The 14,954-nt window shown below is 42.0% G+C and overlaps 4 protein-coding genes across 4 annotated transcripts; 3 read left to right on the forward strand and 1 right to left on the reverse strand.

Moving 5' to 3' along the window:
- Positions 1-4,911: 4,911 nt before the first annotated feature.
- PCYB_094390 (hypothetical protein) lies at positions 4,912-10,422 on the forward strand (the record flags this gene model as incomplete). The annotated part of the gene is made up of 2 exons (XM_004222554.1): positions 4,912-8,813; positions 8,907-10,422. The coding sequence occupies 2 exons, from the start codon at positions 4,912-4,914 to the stop codon at positions 10,420-10,422; spliced, it is 5,418 nt and encodes a 1,805-aa protein (XP_004222602.1).
- Positions 10,423-11,613: 1,191 nt separating this feature from the next.
- PCYB_094400 (hypothetical protein) lies at positions 11,614-11,991 on the forward strand (the record flags this gene model as incomplete). Its single annotated transcript, XM_004222555.1, has 1 exon — positions 11,614-11,991. One exon carries the CDS (start codon positions 11,614-11,616, stop codon positions 11,989-11,991), a length of 378 nt encoding a protein of 125 aa, XP_004222603.1.
- An 860-nt stretch (positions 11,992-12,851) lies between these two features.
- On the forward strand, positions 12,852-13,560 carry PCYB_094410 (hypothetical protein; the record flags this gene model as incomplete). The annotated part of the gene is made up of 2 exons (XM_004222556.1): positions 12,852-13,065; positions 13,217-13,560. 2 exons carry the CDS (start codon positions 12,852-12,854, stop codon positions 13,558-13,560), a joined length of 558 nt encoding a protein of 185 aa, XP_004222604.1.
- Positions 13,561-13,937: 377 nt separating this feature from the next.
- PCYB_094420 (hypothetical protein) lies at positions 13,938-14,378 on the reverse strand (the record flags this gene model as incomplete). Its single annotated transcript, XM_004222557.1, has 1 exon — positions 13,938-14,378. A coding segment is annotated over one exon (438 nt), but the record flags the coding sequence as incomplete, so codon positions are not given.
- Between the last annotated feature and the right edge of the window lie 576 nt (positions 14,379-14,954).

A 14,954-nucleotide genomic window follows, 5' to 3' on the forward strand; every position in this document is an offset into this window, starting at 1 on the left:
TGGTCATTCTTTTTTTTTTTTTTTTTTTTTTTTCCTTTTTTCCCTTTTTTTACGTATTTCCCAATTTAGCATCCTTGTGCATTTGCCACTTTTGGACAATTTCGTGCTAAACGAATGTCTGACAAAAGGGGGGCACCTCTTAACAATTTTTACAATTTTTTTTAATAAAAATGTGCGCTTTTGCAGCTGGGTGCCAGAAAAATGCGTAAATAATGTTCACAGTAGGGCATTGTTCAACTAGAGGGGCAATTTGTTTGCGCTCGCGCGGGTATGCATACAACACGCGCATGCACTTGTGTGTTCGTATGCGTATGCTTATGTACATACGTATGCCAACGCGAAAAATACAATTCTGAAAATTGTGCAAGCGCGTTTGCTGCACGCTTTGCGATGCATGGGCAGGTCACATCCTCAGATTTTGCCAATTTTGCCAATTGTGCAAACGTGGAAAAAAAAAGTCCCCAGTAAAACTAAAGATAAAGTGCCTCCATTTATTTGTTTACATTCACCAATTTGGTCTCCGTTTGCACATTTCTTAGAATGCGTGTGCTGGTGGAGGAACTTAGACAAAATGAAGAATATCAAATTAGTTCAAGCGATTTTTTATGGGAATCGTGGAAATGTTTTTTTTTTTTTTTTTAGACATTTTTTTTTGTAAAGGCATAAAAGAGTACAGATTTTTTTATGTACTCCTCTTTGAGGGAAACTTAAAAACTTTACAACAGTAAGCGGAAGTGTGCATGCTTTGCACGGACATGTTTGTTTTCACTTTTTTGGGATTTATTTCGAATTTTTTTTCGTTGTATTTGAGTTTTTCCAATTCGGAATTTTTTAGACAGTTGGTCCTGCCTCGACTGAGACCCGTTTTTGCTGCTTTATGTTTTCTTATTGATAGACATATACATGCATGGATGGAAGTACGCTCCTACCCGCACATGCGTATTTATGAGCATACTTCCTTCCATGGATGTGTGTACACAAAAGTGCAAATGCCCTGCAGCAGATTTACTCACGTGCGCAATTTTTTCAGTTCCGATCGCTTTTGAGGGGTACATACAGTAGTCCCCTCAAAGGCAACACCCTATACCTGTGATTTTTTTTTTTTTTTTTCCTTTTTTTTGTTTTTCATGCCCATTTTTCTTACCTCTTAAGAGGAAATTTACATTCGGAGAACTGTTCCCCTTTTGGCATTCCGCCTGTGCTTAAGGGGGCACTCTCAAATGTGCCCCCCTGAATGAGCACATACAGCGTCCCCTACGTTTATGTGTATATTGACGGGTAAGCCTGTGTGAAAATTTAACCGCCTTAGCCAAACCTCAAGAGAGACGAAAAATGAGCAAACATTACGAATTTGGCTTTTACGAGAATGCTATGAAAGGACAACTCAGGGATTACGAAACGCATTCAGATATTTCTTGCAAAATCGGATATAGCGACTCCGAATCGGAAGGAGTGGCATCCATTAAGGAGGTACCATATTATGCATATAACCATAATTTGAAGAATTCTAAAAAGGAGAAATTAGAAAAACCCGTTTGGAAAAGTATCTATGACATTGAAGAGACAACCAAAAATTCCTTTTCCGATTATGAGTACAACAAGAATGAACAGTGTGACAGTGATGTGGAGTCCCCAAGGTTTGGAAACACTTCGGGGGAGGAAGACACAGAGGAGCAGTTCCATCGGAATGGGGGAAAAGCACCGTATGCGGAGGATGAGGGAGATGAGGAAGATGGGCAAATTGGCAAAATCGGCGAAGGGACTCTGATAAGAAAAGCCAACCAAATGGAGGACACCGAAGATGACGAGTGGGGAAAAGAACAAACGAAGGCGGATAATCATCCTCAAAATTTATACTCAGTCATGAAAGGAGATGATCAAATAACAGCACTTCCTTTTAGGGAACCATTTGGGAACTTTTTTAATGAAGGTACACACATGGCGAACCATCTCAGTTATAGCTTGAGAAAAGAATTTGAAAATAATATGTACAACAATTTGAGCGCCTTTAAAAGTGCTCAGAATAGGTTTTCTGTCGACGATGGTGATGATGCGTTTAGGCATTTCCTCAAGCCCAAGACGTTTAAGGACAGCAACGGGTTGTTTTATGACTTCGGTGAGGAGAAGCTCGACATCGGGTTTTTGAAAAAGGAGCATGAGAAGCTAATGAAGGGGGGGGGATCGATGAAGGCGGTGAATTCGGTGAAAGCGGCGAAAGCGGTGAATGCGATGAATGCGGTGAATGCGGCGAATGCGATGAAAGCGATGAATGCGGAAAATGCTGGCAACGCATCCAACGCGTCCAACGCGGCAACTGCGGGGAAAAGGCCAAATGGCTATCCCACCCCAGGACGGTCTCTCCACAATCCCGATTCCGCCAAACAGAAGAGCAAACAAAATGTCAGCAAATTGAAAAAAAAAACACACACCAGTATGCTGTAAACAATGTAGATAAGAACTCCTCATTGTCGTCCGGGAACAGCACGTCAGATACGTACGAACAGGATTTTGTAGGCAAAAGGAAGGTCCACTTTAAGAGCTGCGAAATGGGCAAAGAGGGTGCTGCACATTGGGGAAGCCCTGTGGGGGGAGAAGAGCACAACGAGGAGGAGGAAGAGGAGGAAGTGGAAGAAGAAGACGAAGAAGAAGAAAAGGACGAAGAAGAAGAAGAAGAAGAAAAGGACGAAGAAGACGAAGAAGACGAAGAAGACGAGGAAGAATCGGAACCAGCTGAGCAAGACACGGACGAGGTGGATCACGAAACGGACCAGGTGGGTGACGAAACGGAAGAGGTGAGTGACGAGATGGACAACGGCACGGACGATGACATGAATGATGACACGGATGATGATACGGATGATGACACGGACGGTAGGGTGACGCACCAAGCGCACACCGCCGATCCCCCAACGTGGAAACAAAAAAGAGGACATGCTAACGAGAGAGGGAAAAAGAACGCCTGGAAGAAGCATACTGAGGATGGAAACGACCCACACGAGAAGAAAACGGGGTCTACGCCGAAACGAAGAAGCGATGTGGACCACGAAATAAGCGGCGTAGAAAGAGAGAACAAACCGTTGAATGGGGGAGCAGACGAAGATCGCATGAATGAGCACATTGCGAAACAAATGAGCTTTGAGTGGTGGAAGGTTAACGAAAAAACGAGCAGCCAAAACGAGATAGCAAAGTCACAGGAGGGAAGTGAGAACAGGGGAAGGATATTAAATCGTTATGAAATACCAAAGGATATCTCCTACTATGTGGAAAGGTATCAAAGGAGAAAGGAAGGAAATAATGCAAATCTTAGGGATGAGTCCAAGAAGGATGGCCAAGAGGGGATGGAAGAGTCAACTGAGGAGGCCTCTATCGATGGGAAGACTAACCCTAGTGGTCACATCAGTAAAGGGAACTTCAAAGTAGAGGAGATGCACCATAAGAACATCGTTAAGGTTAGTAGTTCCCCATTTTTAAGTGAACAAATGGGGGGAGTGCACAATGCAGGAGATGCGGGAGATGCAGGAGAGGCGCCGCAAAATGGAGACGTCTTCACCCAAGGGAGCTCTCCGGCCTATCCCCCCAGTGATGGTATCAAAAAGGTCATGCATAATGACCAAATGGAAGCAGGTCTATTTGAAATTTTTCATCAAACGAAGGAACCCTACTCTACTAAAAGTAGCACAAAAGGGAATGAAGCACATACAGATGTTGACATTGGAGGGGGGGGTTCAACATGTGACTGTTTTTTTTATGATGATAAAAAAGGGGAAAGAAATCTTTTGCACACATCACCAGAGGGCAGTTTGGACAGGAAGAATCACTCAGTGGATGGTACCTCTCCCCCCATGGACGAAATATATGATAAAATAAACGCCCAATTTGGCAGAAGTGTGAACAACAATAATTACATGCACTTTATGGCGGAGGGTATTCATAGCAGAAATAAAAATATTCGTACAAATCCGAAAGGATCACAGAAGGAACCATTTTTGGAAGGAAAGAAAAAAGAAAAAATGGATATCTTTTTAAACTACTTAAAATGCATTGATGGGGATTCATTAAATAAGGCTTTCCAATACTTCGTCGAGAAGGAGAATGACGAAAGTGTGAGGAGGCAATTGGAGATGTGCTTAATGGGGAAAGAAACGGAGAGGACGGCGAATAAAGGCACACTGACTGATGTGCAAACAAGCACCCTCGTGGTGAGCAATCAAAATACGCAAACGGTTAGCGCCAGTTTAAAAAATGAACAAGTACAAACGAACAGTAAGGGAGAATACATGGAGGATAATTTTATGCAAACCGATATAAAGGATGTTAACACCAAATTGTATGTTAAAAATGAGATGATAAACAAAAAGACAAGTGTGGATTCGATTTTTTTTAGAAGCTTAAGTAGGGATGGAAAAAGTACCCCCAAGAATGGGATCCAAAATGGGGAAGAAGTTACACAATTCGAAGCAATCGAAACGAATAGGCAGAAGGACTCTCCTCATGATGCGAACAACCTTGTGGATGATAATCTAAATCGGGATGAATACAACGAAGTGAAAAAAATCAATGAATTGAAGGAAAAAATTTTAGAAAAAATTAAAACGTGCTATGATAATATGAGCGAAAATAATGACGAGGCGGCAGCCATCTTGATGCTGAATGATAGGAAGGAACGCAACCATTTGGGGAACTCCAACGGGATGGATAAAAGTAGAAATGGCTATGTTGAGGGAGGACACAATGGCAATGCTAAGGGGAAGAAAAAAAAAAAGCAAAGGCATCCTCACGATGGAGACATTCGAGTCGATGAAATCTTTCGAGAAAGAAATGAACTTGTTAAAATCGCACAATGAAAGGTTAAGAAGGAGAATTGAAAAACTGTATGGAGAAAAGGAAAGGCTAAAAATCGATTATGTTAAGATGGAAAAAATTAAGGAAAGTCAAGATAGCCTTTTTCTGGCGACAGAAAAGCACATAGAGAAGTTACACGACCAATTGGATAACCTATCGAGACAGAACCAAAACATGAAGGGAGATTTAAAGCAGAAAAGTATTCAGATTATTGCCCTCGAGTCACAAATAGATCTAGATGATGCACCTGGGAAAAATAATCGAGGGAATGACCCTATTGAGGAATTCGAACAGAAAACATTATGCAGAACAAGCGGAGATATGACAAAGGATAAGCAACCCTTCTTCGATCTGAACAGACAATTAGACAATTTCAAGGAACAAATAAAAGATAAAAAAATAATAAAGGAACAAATAAACCAGCTGCAAAACCAACTGCACACTTTAAAAGATGATATTAAAATGATTGAATCTCTAAAAATGGAAAATGAGAATCTGAAGAAATTGTTAAGTAGGAAAAATTCGAACCTTAACGAGTATGAACAGAACATAAATAAGCTAGAAAAAAATATTGGAATGTTGAACGATCGGAATTTTGACTTGCGTAAGGAGAACACAAATTTGTGTGCAAATGTGATGGCCCTATCACGTTGCGATGATACGATAATTGATCCCCTCGACTCGGGGCAAAAGGGAACTCGCTCAGGTGGCGAGGAAGCACAAAATGGACAAATAATAACAGATAGGGAAAACAAAATAAAGGATTTAGAAGCACACGTTGATACATTGAAGCAGCAAATTTTTGATCTAAACGAAGAGATCTTCGACTTGAAGCAAAAGAATGTCCAGCTGAAGAAATCGGCCATGGTGCGCAGCAGCAGTGGAGATATCCAAACGGTACAAACGGAGGCAGAGAAAATATATGTAGACAAAATTAACCTGCTAAAAGGGAAGCTAGAAGAAAGTAAGACCAAAATTAACATGCTTAACGGATTGCTCAAAACGTCCAATAGTCAAACTACTCAGTTGAATAAGAAGGTCAGGACGATACTGAGAGAAAATAAAACCTGGCAGAAAAAATATGAAAAATGTCTCACCTATTTGGAGAGCCTTAAGGGGAAATACGATGAGGAGGTTTTAAAGCTGCAGAGAGGGAAGTCCCCATTCGTTTTGGGTGCATCCAGGGGGGAGAATCCGTCACCTCTGTGTAGTGGGGCAAACTGGCTCAACGGACAAAGCGAACAGGATGCTCTTAATGTAGATGATCCAATACAACAAAATTGTCGAAAGTCACTCGAAGGGGAAATTTACCCATCTGAAAAGGCTTCCCGTGAAGAGGAAAAAAAGGGAGAAATCGAACTCGTTAACAGCGCAAATACGAACGGTGCTTCCCCAGGACGGATGGACAATCACATGAGAGGAAGCTTGAATCATAAACATGAAAAAAAAGAAGACGAAAATGAGGGTATGTCCTACAAAGTTTCAAAACTTAACGGTGCAGAATCCGATAGGAAGATTTTCTTCCCCTTTGGTGAAAACTCAAATGCCAGCTTCAACTTGGTTCACAACGAAAACAAGGATGTCAGCATAAATGACATCTTCGAAATTGATAACATCACGAGAGATATCCATCGTATGTTCTCCGATAATGAGGAGAGTGTAAATGGGAAGGGGGAAAACGGGTTCTACTTCACCGAAAGGGAGAGGCAGCATTACTCTGAAAAAGTAAAGAAAGCCGAGGAGAGAGGCCCAACGGAGGGAGTCTTAAAAAGTATGGAAAAAATATACGTAGCGAATAAGATAAGGAAAATGAACGAAGATATGCATAAATATATAGTTCAAAGGAAAGAAAAATTGGACAACTTGTACGATGGAAATTTAGTGCATCAGGGAAAACCTCAGAACAAGGGAAACATCCAAGGGGATCGTTTAGAAGAAGGTCACACTAAATTGGCACTCAAAGGAAAGGAAGACTTGAATGACGTCACACAGGTGGATTACTCCACAACGGACCAGGTGTACTATCCGTATGGAATGCCACAGGTTCCCCAAAGGAACGTGCGGGGCGACCCCATCAACGTCAGCGATACACATGTAGTAAGCGGCAAGGAGGACTCCTGTGTTGTGAATAACCATTTAAGAGCCGGAAACGAAACGAACATGTCGCAGCGCGGGGGATTCACAAATGTCTCAGACCACTCGGTGCAGAAGAACGAAAACAATTTGAGAAGTGTGTTCAGGTACAAAATAAACGGTGAGGGGGAAGATGTGCAGATAGGGAACTCCATTGAGGGCGATCACCCGCAAAGTCAGCATGGAACAGCAAGCAGCATCGCCAAAACGCAGCAAAGCGGCATAAACGAATTGAGCAACTCCAAATATGGTAGGCAGCTCATGGAAGACATTTACACTAAGGCAGATGCGCATAAGTTGACCAGCCCAGGTAGAGATAACACCTTAGTATATGACAATGAATCGAAGAAGAACCTTTTGAATGCTTCGAGGTATAACCCGTATGAACATAAAAACGTGTCAGGTGGCACCACCGCAGATGTAAAGAGGTGGGATATTCCGAGAGAGGAGATAATGAATGACCCCTATAGGAACGATGGGGTAAGGGCCGAACCGAACGGAAAGGACACAAATGCTCAAAACAAAAAGTCGCAGGCATGGATAATCGACCTCAAAAATAATGAAGTGTTTCCGTATAGGAAGTTGCAGAATACACTCCTAACGGATGAGGAGACAGACGTGAATTCAGAAGGGGGTCCCAAAGGTGGTCAAAATATGGCCCCAAGAAATGGTCATGCTGGTCCGAAAGGCGCGAAGAAAAAGGCAAAGGCAGCAAAGCACACTCAGCAGGGAGAAAAGAAGTATGGGGAAAATAACCGCATGAAGAACAACACAAATTTTAGGACATTCCCGCGCGATCAGAAATGCACAAAGGGACAGTCCGCTAAAAAGGCGAGGAGTAAAGAAAAACTACACCTGCTTGTTAATAACATCTCTAAGCTAGTTAAGAACAAAATAAAGGAGGAACTAAACAACAAAAATATTCCCAAGGATATACTAAACTTTGAGATTACAAAAATAAAAAAAAAAGCAAATGGGTCAAAGGACAGCTTGAATAATAAACGGCAGGACACCACCATCATTTTGAGCAGTGATTCCATGTCCCTATCGTCCGAAACGCTGAATGGGACCTTCGAGACGGAAGACAGTTGTCAGAAGAGCGCAAAGTGGCAGAATGAGAATGCAGCTTCTTCCGCGAGTGGAAGGGGCACACACATGCACGCAAGTACGAATTCCGCAGGCAGCTCCATGGATATCAATTTGGGAAAAATTAGGGTTGAAGGAACCAGAGAAATGTGTGAAGCGCATCGTACAAATGGTCCAGATAGCGCAAATGCATCGAGACAGACAAGCCATAAGCAAAGCGCAAGTGAGTTGTTTGCCCGTGAAAAAAACTCCCCCCTAGTGAGCAAAGAAGACTATCTATATGATGATTTACTGTCCACCAATTTCATGTTAAATGACATCAGCCTTAACAATGCCATGTGCTTTGGTCCCAATTTGATTGGCATCGAACAAACGATTCCTCCCGAGTTGACCCTTGCCAACATGGAAGGGGAAGAACTCCACTTGGATAAGCTCCCCAGCCCCTACTTAGACAATATGAATTTATGTCACCACGAGGATAGAAATAAAAATTTGCAGTTGGGTCATAATAGCTATATGGAGATGAACTCTTCCAGAAATGGGAACTACGGAGCTTTCGGTTCCAAACCGTTCGATTGCAACCATGCCAATGCGCAGAAGACAAACAGGAATCAGGTCGCAATTAATGGCGATTTAGATATGAACATAGGGATGATTCATAACGGGGTTGGAGGCCAAATGACTGCACATGCACATGAACATGCACATGCACACTATGGGGTCAATAAAAGCGTCAAAAATGTGAACACACGGTGGGGTGTAAATACGATAAGTGGTGATTACCAAGGAGTGGGCAGTGTCGCGGTAGGCGGTATGTATCCCCCCTCCCCCAACTACACCAACAGGGACAACAACATTTTCCAAGTTGAGAAGCTAAACAGCTCCTACTTGTTCGACATTAACTCGCTGAGGCCAGAAGCGAATCCCCCATTTTACGATAGCGCCTTTTTAAATTACAACCAGCTGGATAGAACCGGTGTGAAGGCGGGAAACACGAAATGCACGTTGGGAAGCAGTACAGGTATTCCTAACTTTTGTAATGAGGGAAGGAGTACAGTTGGTGCAAACCCTAATGGCTTACAGGGTGCAACCCCTAATGGCTTACAGGGTGTAAACCCTAATGGCTTACAGGGTGTAAACCCTAATGGCTTACAAGGTGCATACCCCAATAGCAGGCATCTGCCCCCTCCCAACTGCAACAAAGCCATATCGCATAGTCAACCGCAAAGAGGTGATCAACCCTGCGAAGAGAATGGCACGAACGGCACGAGCGGCACGAGCGGCACCAACGACACTAAGGATAGGCATGAGAGCGGAAAGATAAAAGAAAATTCGCGAGGCAACCAAAAGGGGGGCCTAAAAAATGCTAGGAGGTCCAAATCGGTGGACGTTAAAAAGGTAGGAGTGAGAAACAGTTTAACTAATGACACCCTTTCGACGAAGCCAAAAATGAAGACACAGATATTCAACTACTCTGGAAATAAAAAAAACGGACTGAGAGATATGTCAACATATGCTGATAAAGTTCTTGAGGACATGAAGTCACTCATCCCGTCGAACGTTAGCAGCATAGTTGAGAAATCACCTAAGGGGGGGAAGGTCAGTGGTAGTGTGAATGAACTGGTTCCTATTAAGTGCAGTTCTAATGGGAAGATGAACCATAGTAGGAATCCCAACTTTGGTGATGAAGACAAGGTAGGCATATTGGGCAAAGAAAATGATAAACTGAACTTCCACGGAGGGGGGGGAGGTATTATTAAGGGCAGTTCTGCAGATGCCAATTTGGGCGCTAACATCAGGACGTCTGATTTGAGCCTTACATCACAGGATACGCTTCCATCATTTCGCACCAAGGAACGAGAAAGGGGAAACTCTCTTGGAAAGTACAACATGGAAGACAACGGACATATGGGAGGCATAAACAAATCGAATGGTACGCAAAGGAATGACTATTTTTTAGGGGGGGTACATAATGAGGACGTACTGCTAGACAAGCACTACTCTCGTGATAGAGCGCAAAAAAAAAACATCATTTCGTTGGAAGAAAAGAGTAGTAATGAGCATGCAAAATTAAATCCCCATTTAGGTAATAACATGGGTGACATAACCTTCGCTGACATTGGGGACCTTCCAGTGAACGCATTTGGGCTAGATAATATGCTAAAGGAAATCCACTTAAATAGTTATGCAAATAACGGAAGCAATGTCTTAGGTAATGCCTTAATTCCCAGTCCTAGTTTTGCAGAAAATGGCTTAAATTACAAGAACCGTATGGAAGAAAATCATCAGTTTCAGTCCGAAACTCGCAAGAGCTTAAGTAGCTTCCGAGAGGCTTTAAAAAAGCAAGGCATTTTGGGTTAGAAAATTGTACAAGTATGTTTACCCTTCCCCAAGGGGGTCAACTTATGCCACCTCTCCACTAGTGTGTTCCGCATGGTACTCACAACTTTGGTCACGTTGTTTTTGTGATTCTTTTTACCCACCTACAGCAAGCGTGCCCATATGCGCAGCAGTGCGTGTATTTTTTAACACATTTCCCGCCCGCTTTGCCTTTTTGTAAGATTTTTTTTTCGTTTTTTAGCAGTCTGTTGGGTCACCACTGGTCTGCAGGTATTCTGCGGCACACTGGGCGACCGAGCGAAAACTCATCATGTTACTTAAAAAAAGCGACGTTTTCTCCTCAGACGGGGCAAACTTGTAAAAATGTAAAACATTTAGACATGGTATGGCCACCGTTTCTCTTTGTTCCACTTTTGCTAGCCCAAACGGGGCGCGCACAGGACGTGAGGTGAAAAATGGAGCGTCACTATGAAGCGTCACAATGGAGCTTCACAATGGCGCGTCAAAATGGAGCTTCTCAATAGAGGCACAAAAGGGCATCCACGTGTTGCATGAAAAAGTAACCCCATGGGGTAGCGCCAAAAGGCGGCTGACGCTGTGGAAGGGCTTCCCGGCAATTATAAACTTACCAGTCTTCATACAACATGGTAGCTCAAGTATAATGGTTTCCCTTTTTTTCTCGTATAAAATGGCTAACAACTGTGTATGTGTATGCCTGATGAGAGCTAGCATGATGCTCAAAAAATGGAAATCCACATAAGCTGCAAGAATTGCGCGACGCGCAGCAGTTCATGCGAGTTGTGCACAAAGTAGTATGTAGCCCCGTAGTCAAAAAAAAAAAAAAAAAAAGCGGTAAAATTTTCTTAAATCGCTAGATAGTCAAACATACGAGAATGAAGTCACCCACCGTGTTGCAATTCAGAGCGGACGCAAAAGCAACCAAAATGTTCGCAAAAAAAAAAAAAGAAAAAATGCTTCTTTTTTAAGCGTTCAATTTATCAACTGAAAAGGAGCAAAAAAAAGGGTTGAAAATTAATTGCGTGAATATATAGCCAAATTGTGGCAGTACAAAGTTGCAAACTCCAGTTGCACTGACCCACACCTTTGGAAAGCACCCCGCTCATTGCCAAGAAAATAAATCTGCTCCTCCTTTTTTTTGCTGACCACTAAGCTGCCAACCTATTTAGGTTAACAGAAAACACGTCCTACACCATGACGAAGAAAGTAGAATTAAAATTTTTGGGAGGCCTGGAAAGCTATTTGGAGGATAAGTCCCAAAATGTTGTGACACTAGAAATAGAATCTGAGAAGTTCAGTTTTGAAAATTTAATTGCCTACATAAGAAACCACATCCTCGTTGACAGGAAGGACGTCTTTGCCGACCATGTCATGTGTGATGGCACGGAGTTTTGCCAAGTGATGGTTAACAATGTAGAGCGTAAAAACTATAATTTAAATGAAAAGGCGAAGATAAAACCAGGAATTATAGTCCTAATTAATGAATATGATTGGGAAATTATGAACATGTATGAGTACCAGATTAAGGATGGCGACAAGCTCTGTTTCTTGTCAACTTTGCACGGTGGTTGACCTGGACTTGGGATGCACCGTTTGTTTGTGTACACATGTAGATGTGCATGAATATATACGTGGAGCTGTGGCAGGAAGGAAGGCCTTCCTTGTCTCATTGCGACGCTAGAAGGGGGTGATCCTTTTATTGCCCCCTTCTTCCATGACTTGGTAAAATACACGACTGTGGAGTGTACCATTTTTCACCCCGCTCCAGCAGCACCAAAAGGGGTGGCGGTGTGAACTTTTTTTTTTTTTGCTAAACCTTTTTGTAGAAACGAATAAATGCGCCTTCTTCCTTTTGTAACAAAAAAAAATTCTGCGGCTGCTTATGGAGGCAGCTCCTTTGAAATAAGCAGAAAAAAAAAAAAAAAAAAAAGAAAAAAAGGAAAAAGATAAATCACGAGTCCCCATAATCTTGCGCAGTGAAACGGCATGTGTAGGCATTTGGAATATACCCAAGCGGGTCCATGTCGTCTATTATGCTCCCCAGTTTGTTTCCTTCGAACTGGCCTCCCTTAGTTTGTCACATTGTCCCCCTTACGTGTGTATAGGTTGTATGCGTGTGCATGTGTTTATATTTCTTTCCTTTTTTTTGTCTGTTTATGTTTATTTTTAGTCCTACGCCGGTGGCGCCCTTTTTTTTTTTACGAAGACATTTTTGTAAATAAATTTATCTTTTAAGTGCACACCTGTGGCCGTAAAACTGCTCGCCTTTCTCAAAAGAGGGGAACGCACATAGACCTGTACTTCTCCTACATATGGGAAGTCTAAGCATGTGAACACATTTTTGCATATATTTTTTTGCCCCTTTCAAAACCGAAGGGGGAAAAGGAAAACCCAATCAAGATATACTTTTTTCTTTTTTTTTTCTGCTCGAAATGAAAATCCTGAACTATATATGCGGGCGCCCCTTGAGAAGCGGAGGGACGGCCCCTCTCATTTACAACCCCATTCGAAAATGGCTAATCATTTTAATGATACTATACATATGCTTGTCCCTTTTGTCTTATGGAGTCTTTTTATACCCAAAGGCATCAGACTTGCATTGCTCCCCTTTGATTGACTCCTTGTTCAGCTTTTCCTTATCTATAGGTAAGGACTCCAACTTGCATGCGTGTTTCGAACGTATGGCCTAAATGGGTTTTGAGACATCCTCACTTTCACCATTTCTCTCATTTTTGAGTCATTTTTTCCTCCCCCCCTCTTTTTTTTTTTTTATTTTGACCCTTTTCACTTTCTCAAGGGGCCTCCAACCTCATGGCTCCATACTACTCCGTGATTAGCTACAGAGAATGGGGAACGGAAAACGAGTGGTCCGTGGTGGCAATCGTTTCAGCAGTCATGGCAATTATTGACTTGAGTTCCAGCTTCTACGGGATATATGTGCTGTGCACAATTATCGATGTGGTTTTTACTAACGTTTCTGGGATGCCTGATTGTAATTGTTACAAAGCTATAGTTTTTTTCTTTGCAAATGCTACCTTAGTTTTCCTCCACTTAGTTGTTGCCATAGTGAGCATCGTTGTGTATTTCGTACTCATGGCGAATATAGATGCACAATTGGAAGACAATCGAAATGTTATTTGAATTTTCTTTTAAAAACTCCCTACGTTTTTAGCGTGGTATGTTGTTTTATGCTAATTGGTTGTGTCGCCTCGTTTAATTTTGCACCCCTTCACCGGTGCTCCTTTTTTTTTTTTTTCCCCCTTTGTGGCCCTTTGTGCGATTTTAAGTTTAGCTCAGGATTGAAGTGTGGCTGCGTATCTCCTCTCCCCCTTTATCATTTCATTTTATTTTATTTTACTATTTTTATTTTATTTTTTCCAAAGTTGCGTGTTAAACGTGTACAAATTGGGAAAGGGCAAATAGTTTACCACTTTTTTTAAGAAAAGGGCACATAAAAAAAAAAAAAAAAAATTAACAACTGGTGAATTAGCCAGTTTGAAGGGGTGTGCACTGACGTTTAATTGGAAGAAAAATTGAAAGACATTCGCCGTTTAGGTTTTTTCTTTTCTTCATTTGCCGCATCAGCCATAATAAGTACTAAACCGACGATGATGAGAAGTCCTCCTAGCAGCCAATAGGAGTCTCTCCTCTCACTGAAAAAAAGTACACCCATTATAGCACTTAAAAAAAAATTAAAAACAAAATTGAGGATGGTGGCAAGGAAAGCCGAGTAGTGGTTCATCAACAAGAGGTAATATTTAAGCATCAGCATGTTGAAAATGAAAAACAGCAATAGGTAAATTATTCTCACCCCAATTTCGACACTCCATGATATATTTACTTCGTCCAAATTGGTATAAAAAATAGAAACATCTGATGCCTTTTTGAAAAAGACGGAGGCTAGCGTCCCCGACAGGCTGCTAATGAGCGACTTCAGAATGTGGGAATTGCATGCTTTACTGATCAGGTGGCGGGAATTCATCGCCTTTATTTTTTACGCAGCTGAAGTGGGAGGGTAAAAAAAAAAAAGGAGGCGTACATAAGTGTACATCTACTCAAATACAACAGGATATATGCATACAGATACACCCCGTTTGGAACAAAGCTTGTCTACTGAAAAAAAAAAAAAGGCGCTTCGGGGATGACTCCTGAGCGGCCTATCTGCTTAGCTTACGAAAAGGAAGGTGTTCCTTATAGTTTGAAATAAGTTAAAATAGAAGTTAAAAATGATGTGCTTTTTCTGATGATTGAAATTCCCAGGGGTGGGAAGTCGCTTGGTGTGGGGATGCACAGGTTCAATTTCGTGCGCTGGCTTTTGTGAAAATTTGGGTTTGGCTGCTATTCGTTCTTTAAACAGGTGTGTGAAATGGTCTACTCGGGTTAGGGCGGCAAAGGAGAAAAAAAAACAGTGCAATGGTGCAGTGGAATAATGGCATAATAGGCAAGTGCGCGGGTAAAGGGGTTAAACACAGTCGCGTGTTGGCTAGCCATTTTGTCTGCCCTGCAACATGTGGGGTGTTCTATGCATGGCTAGC

Source organism: Plasmodium cynomolgi, chromosome 9 (genome assembly GCF_000321355.1).
Source record: "Plasmodium cynomolgi strain B DNA, chromosome 9, whole genome shotgun sequence".
In the NCBI taxonomy this organism is placed as follows: domain Eukaryota; phylum Apicomplexa; class Aconoidasida; order Haemosporida; family Plasmodiidae; genus Plasmodium; species Plasmodium cynomolgi.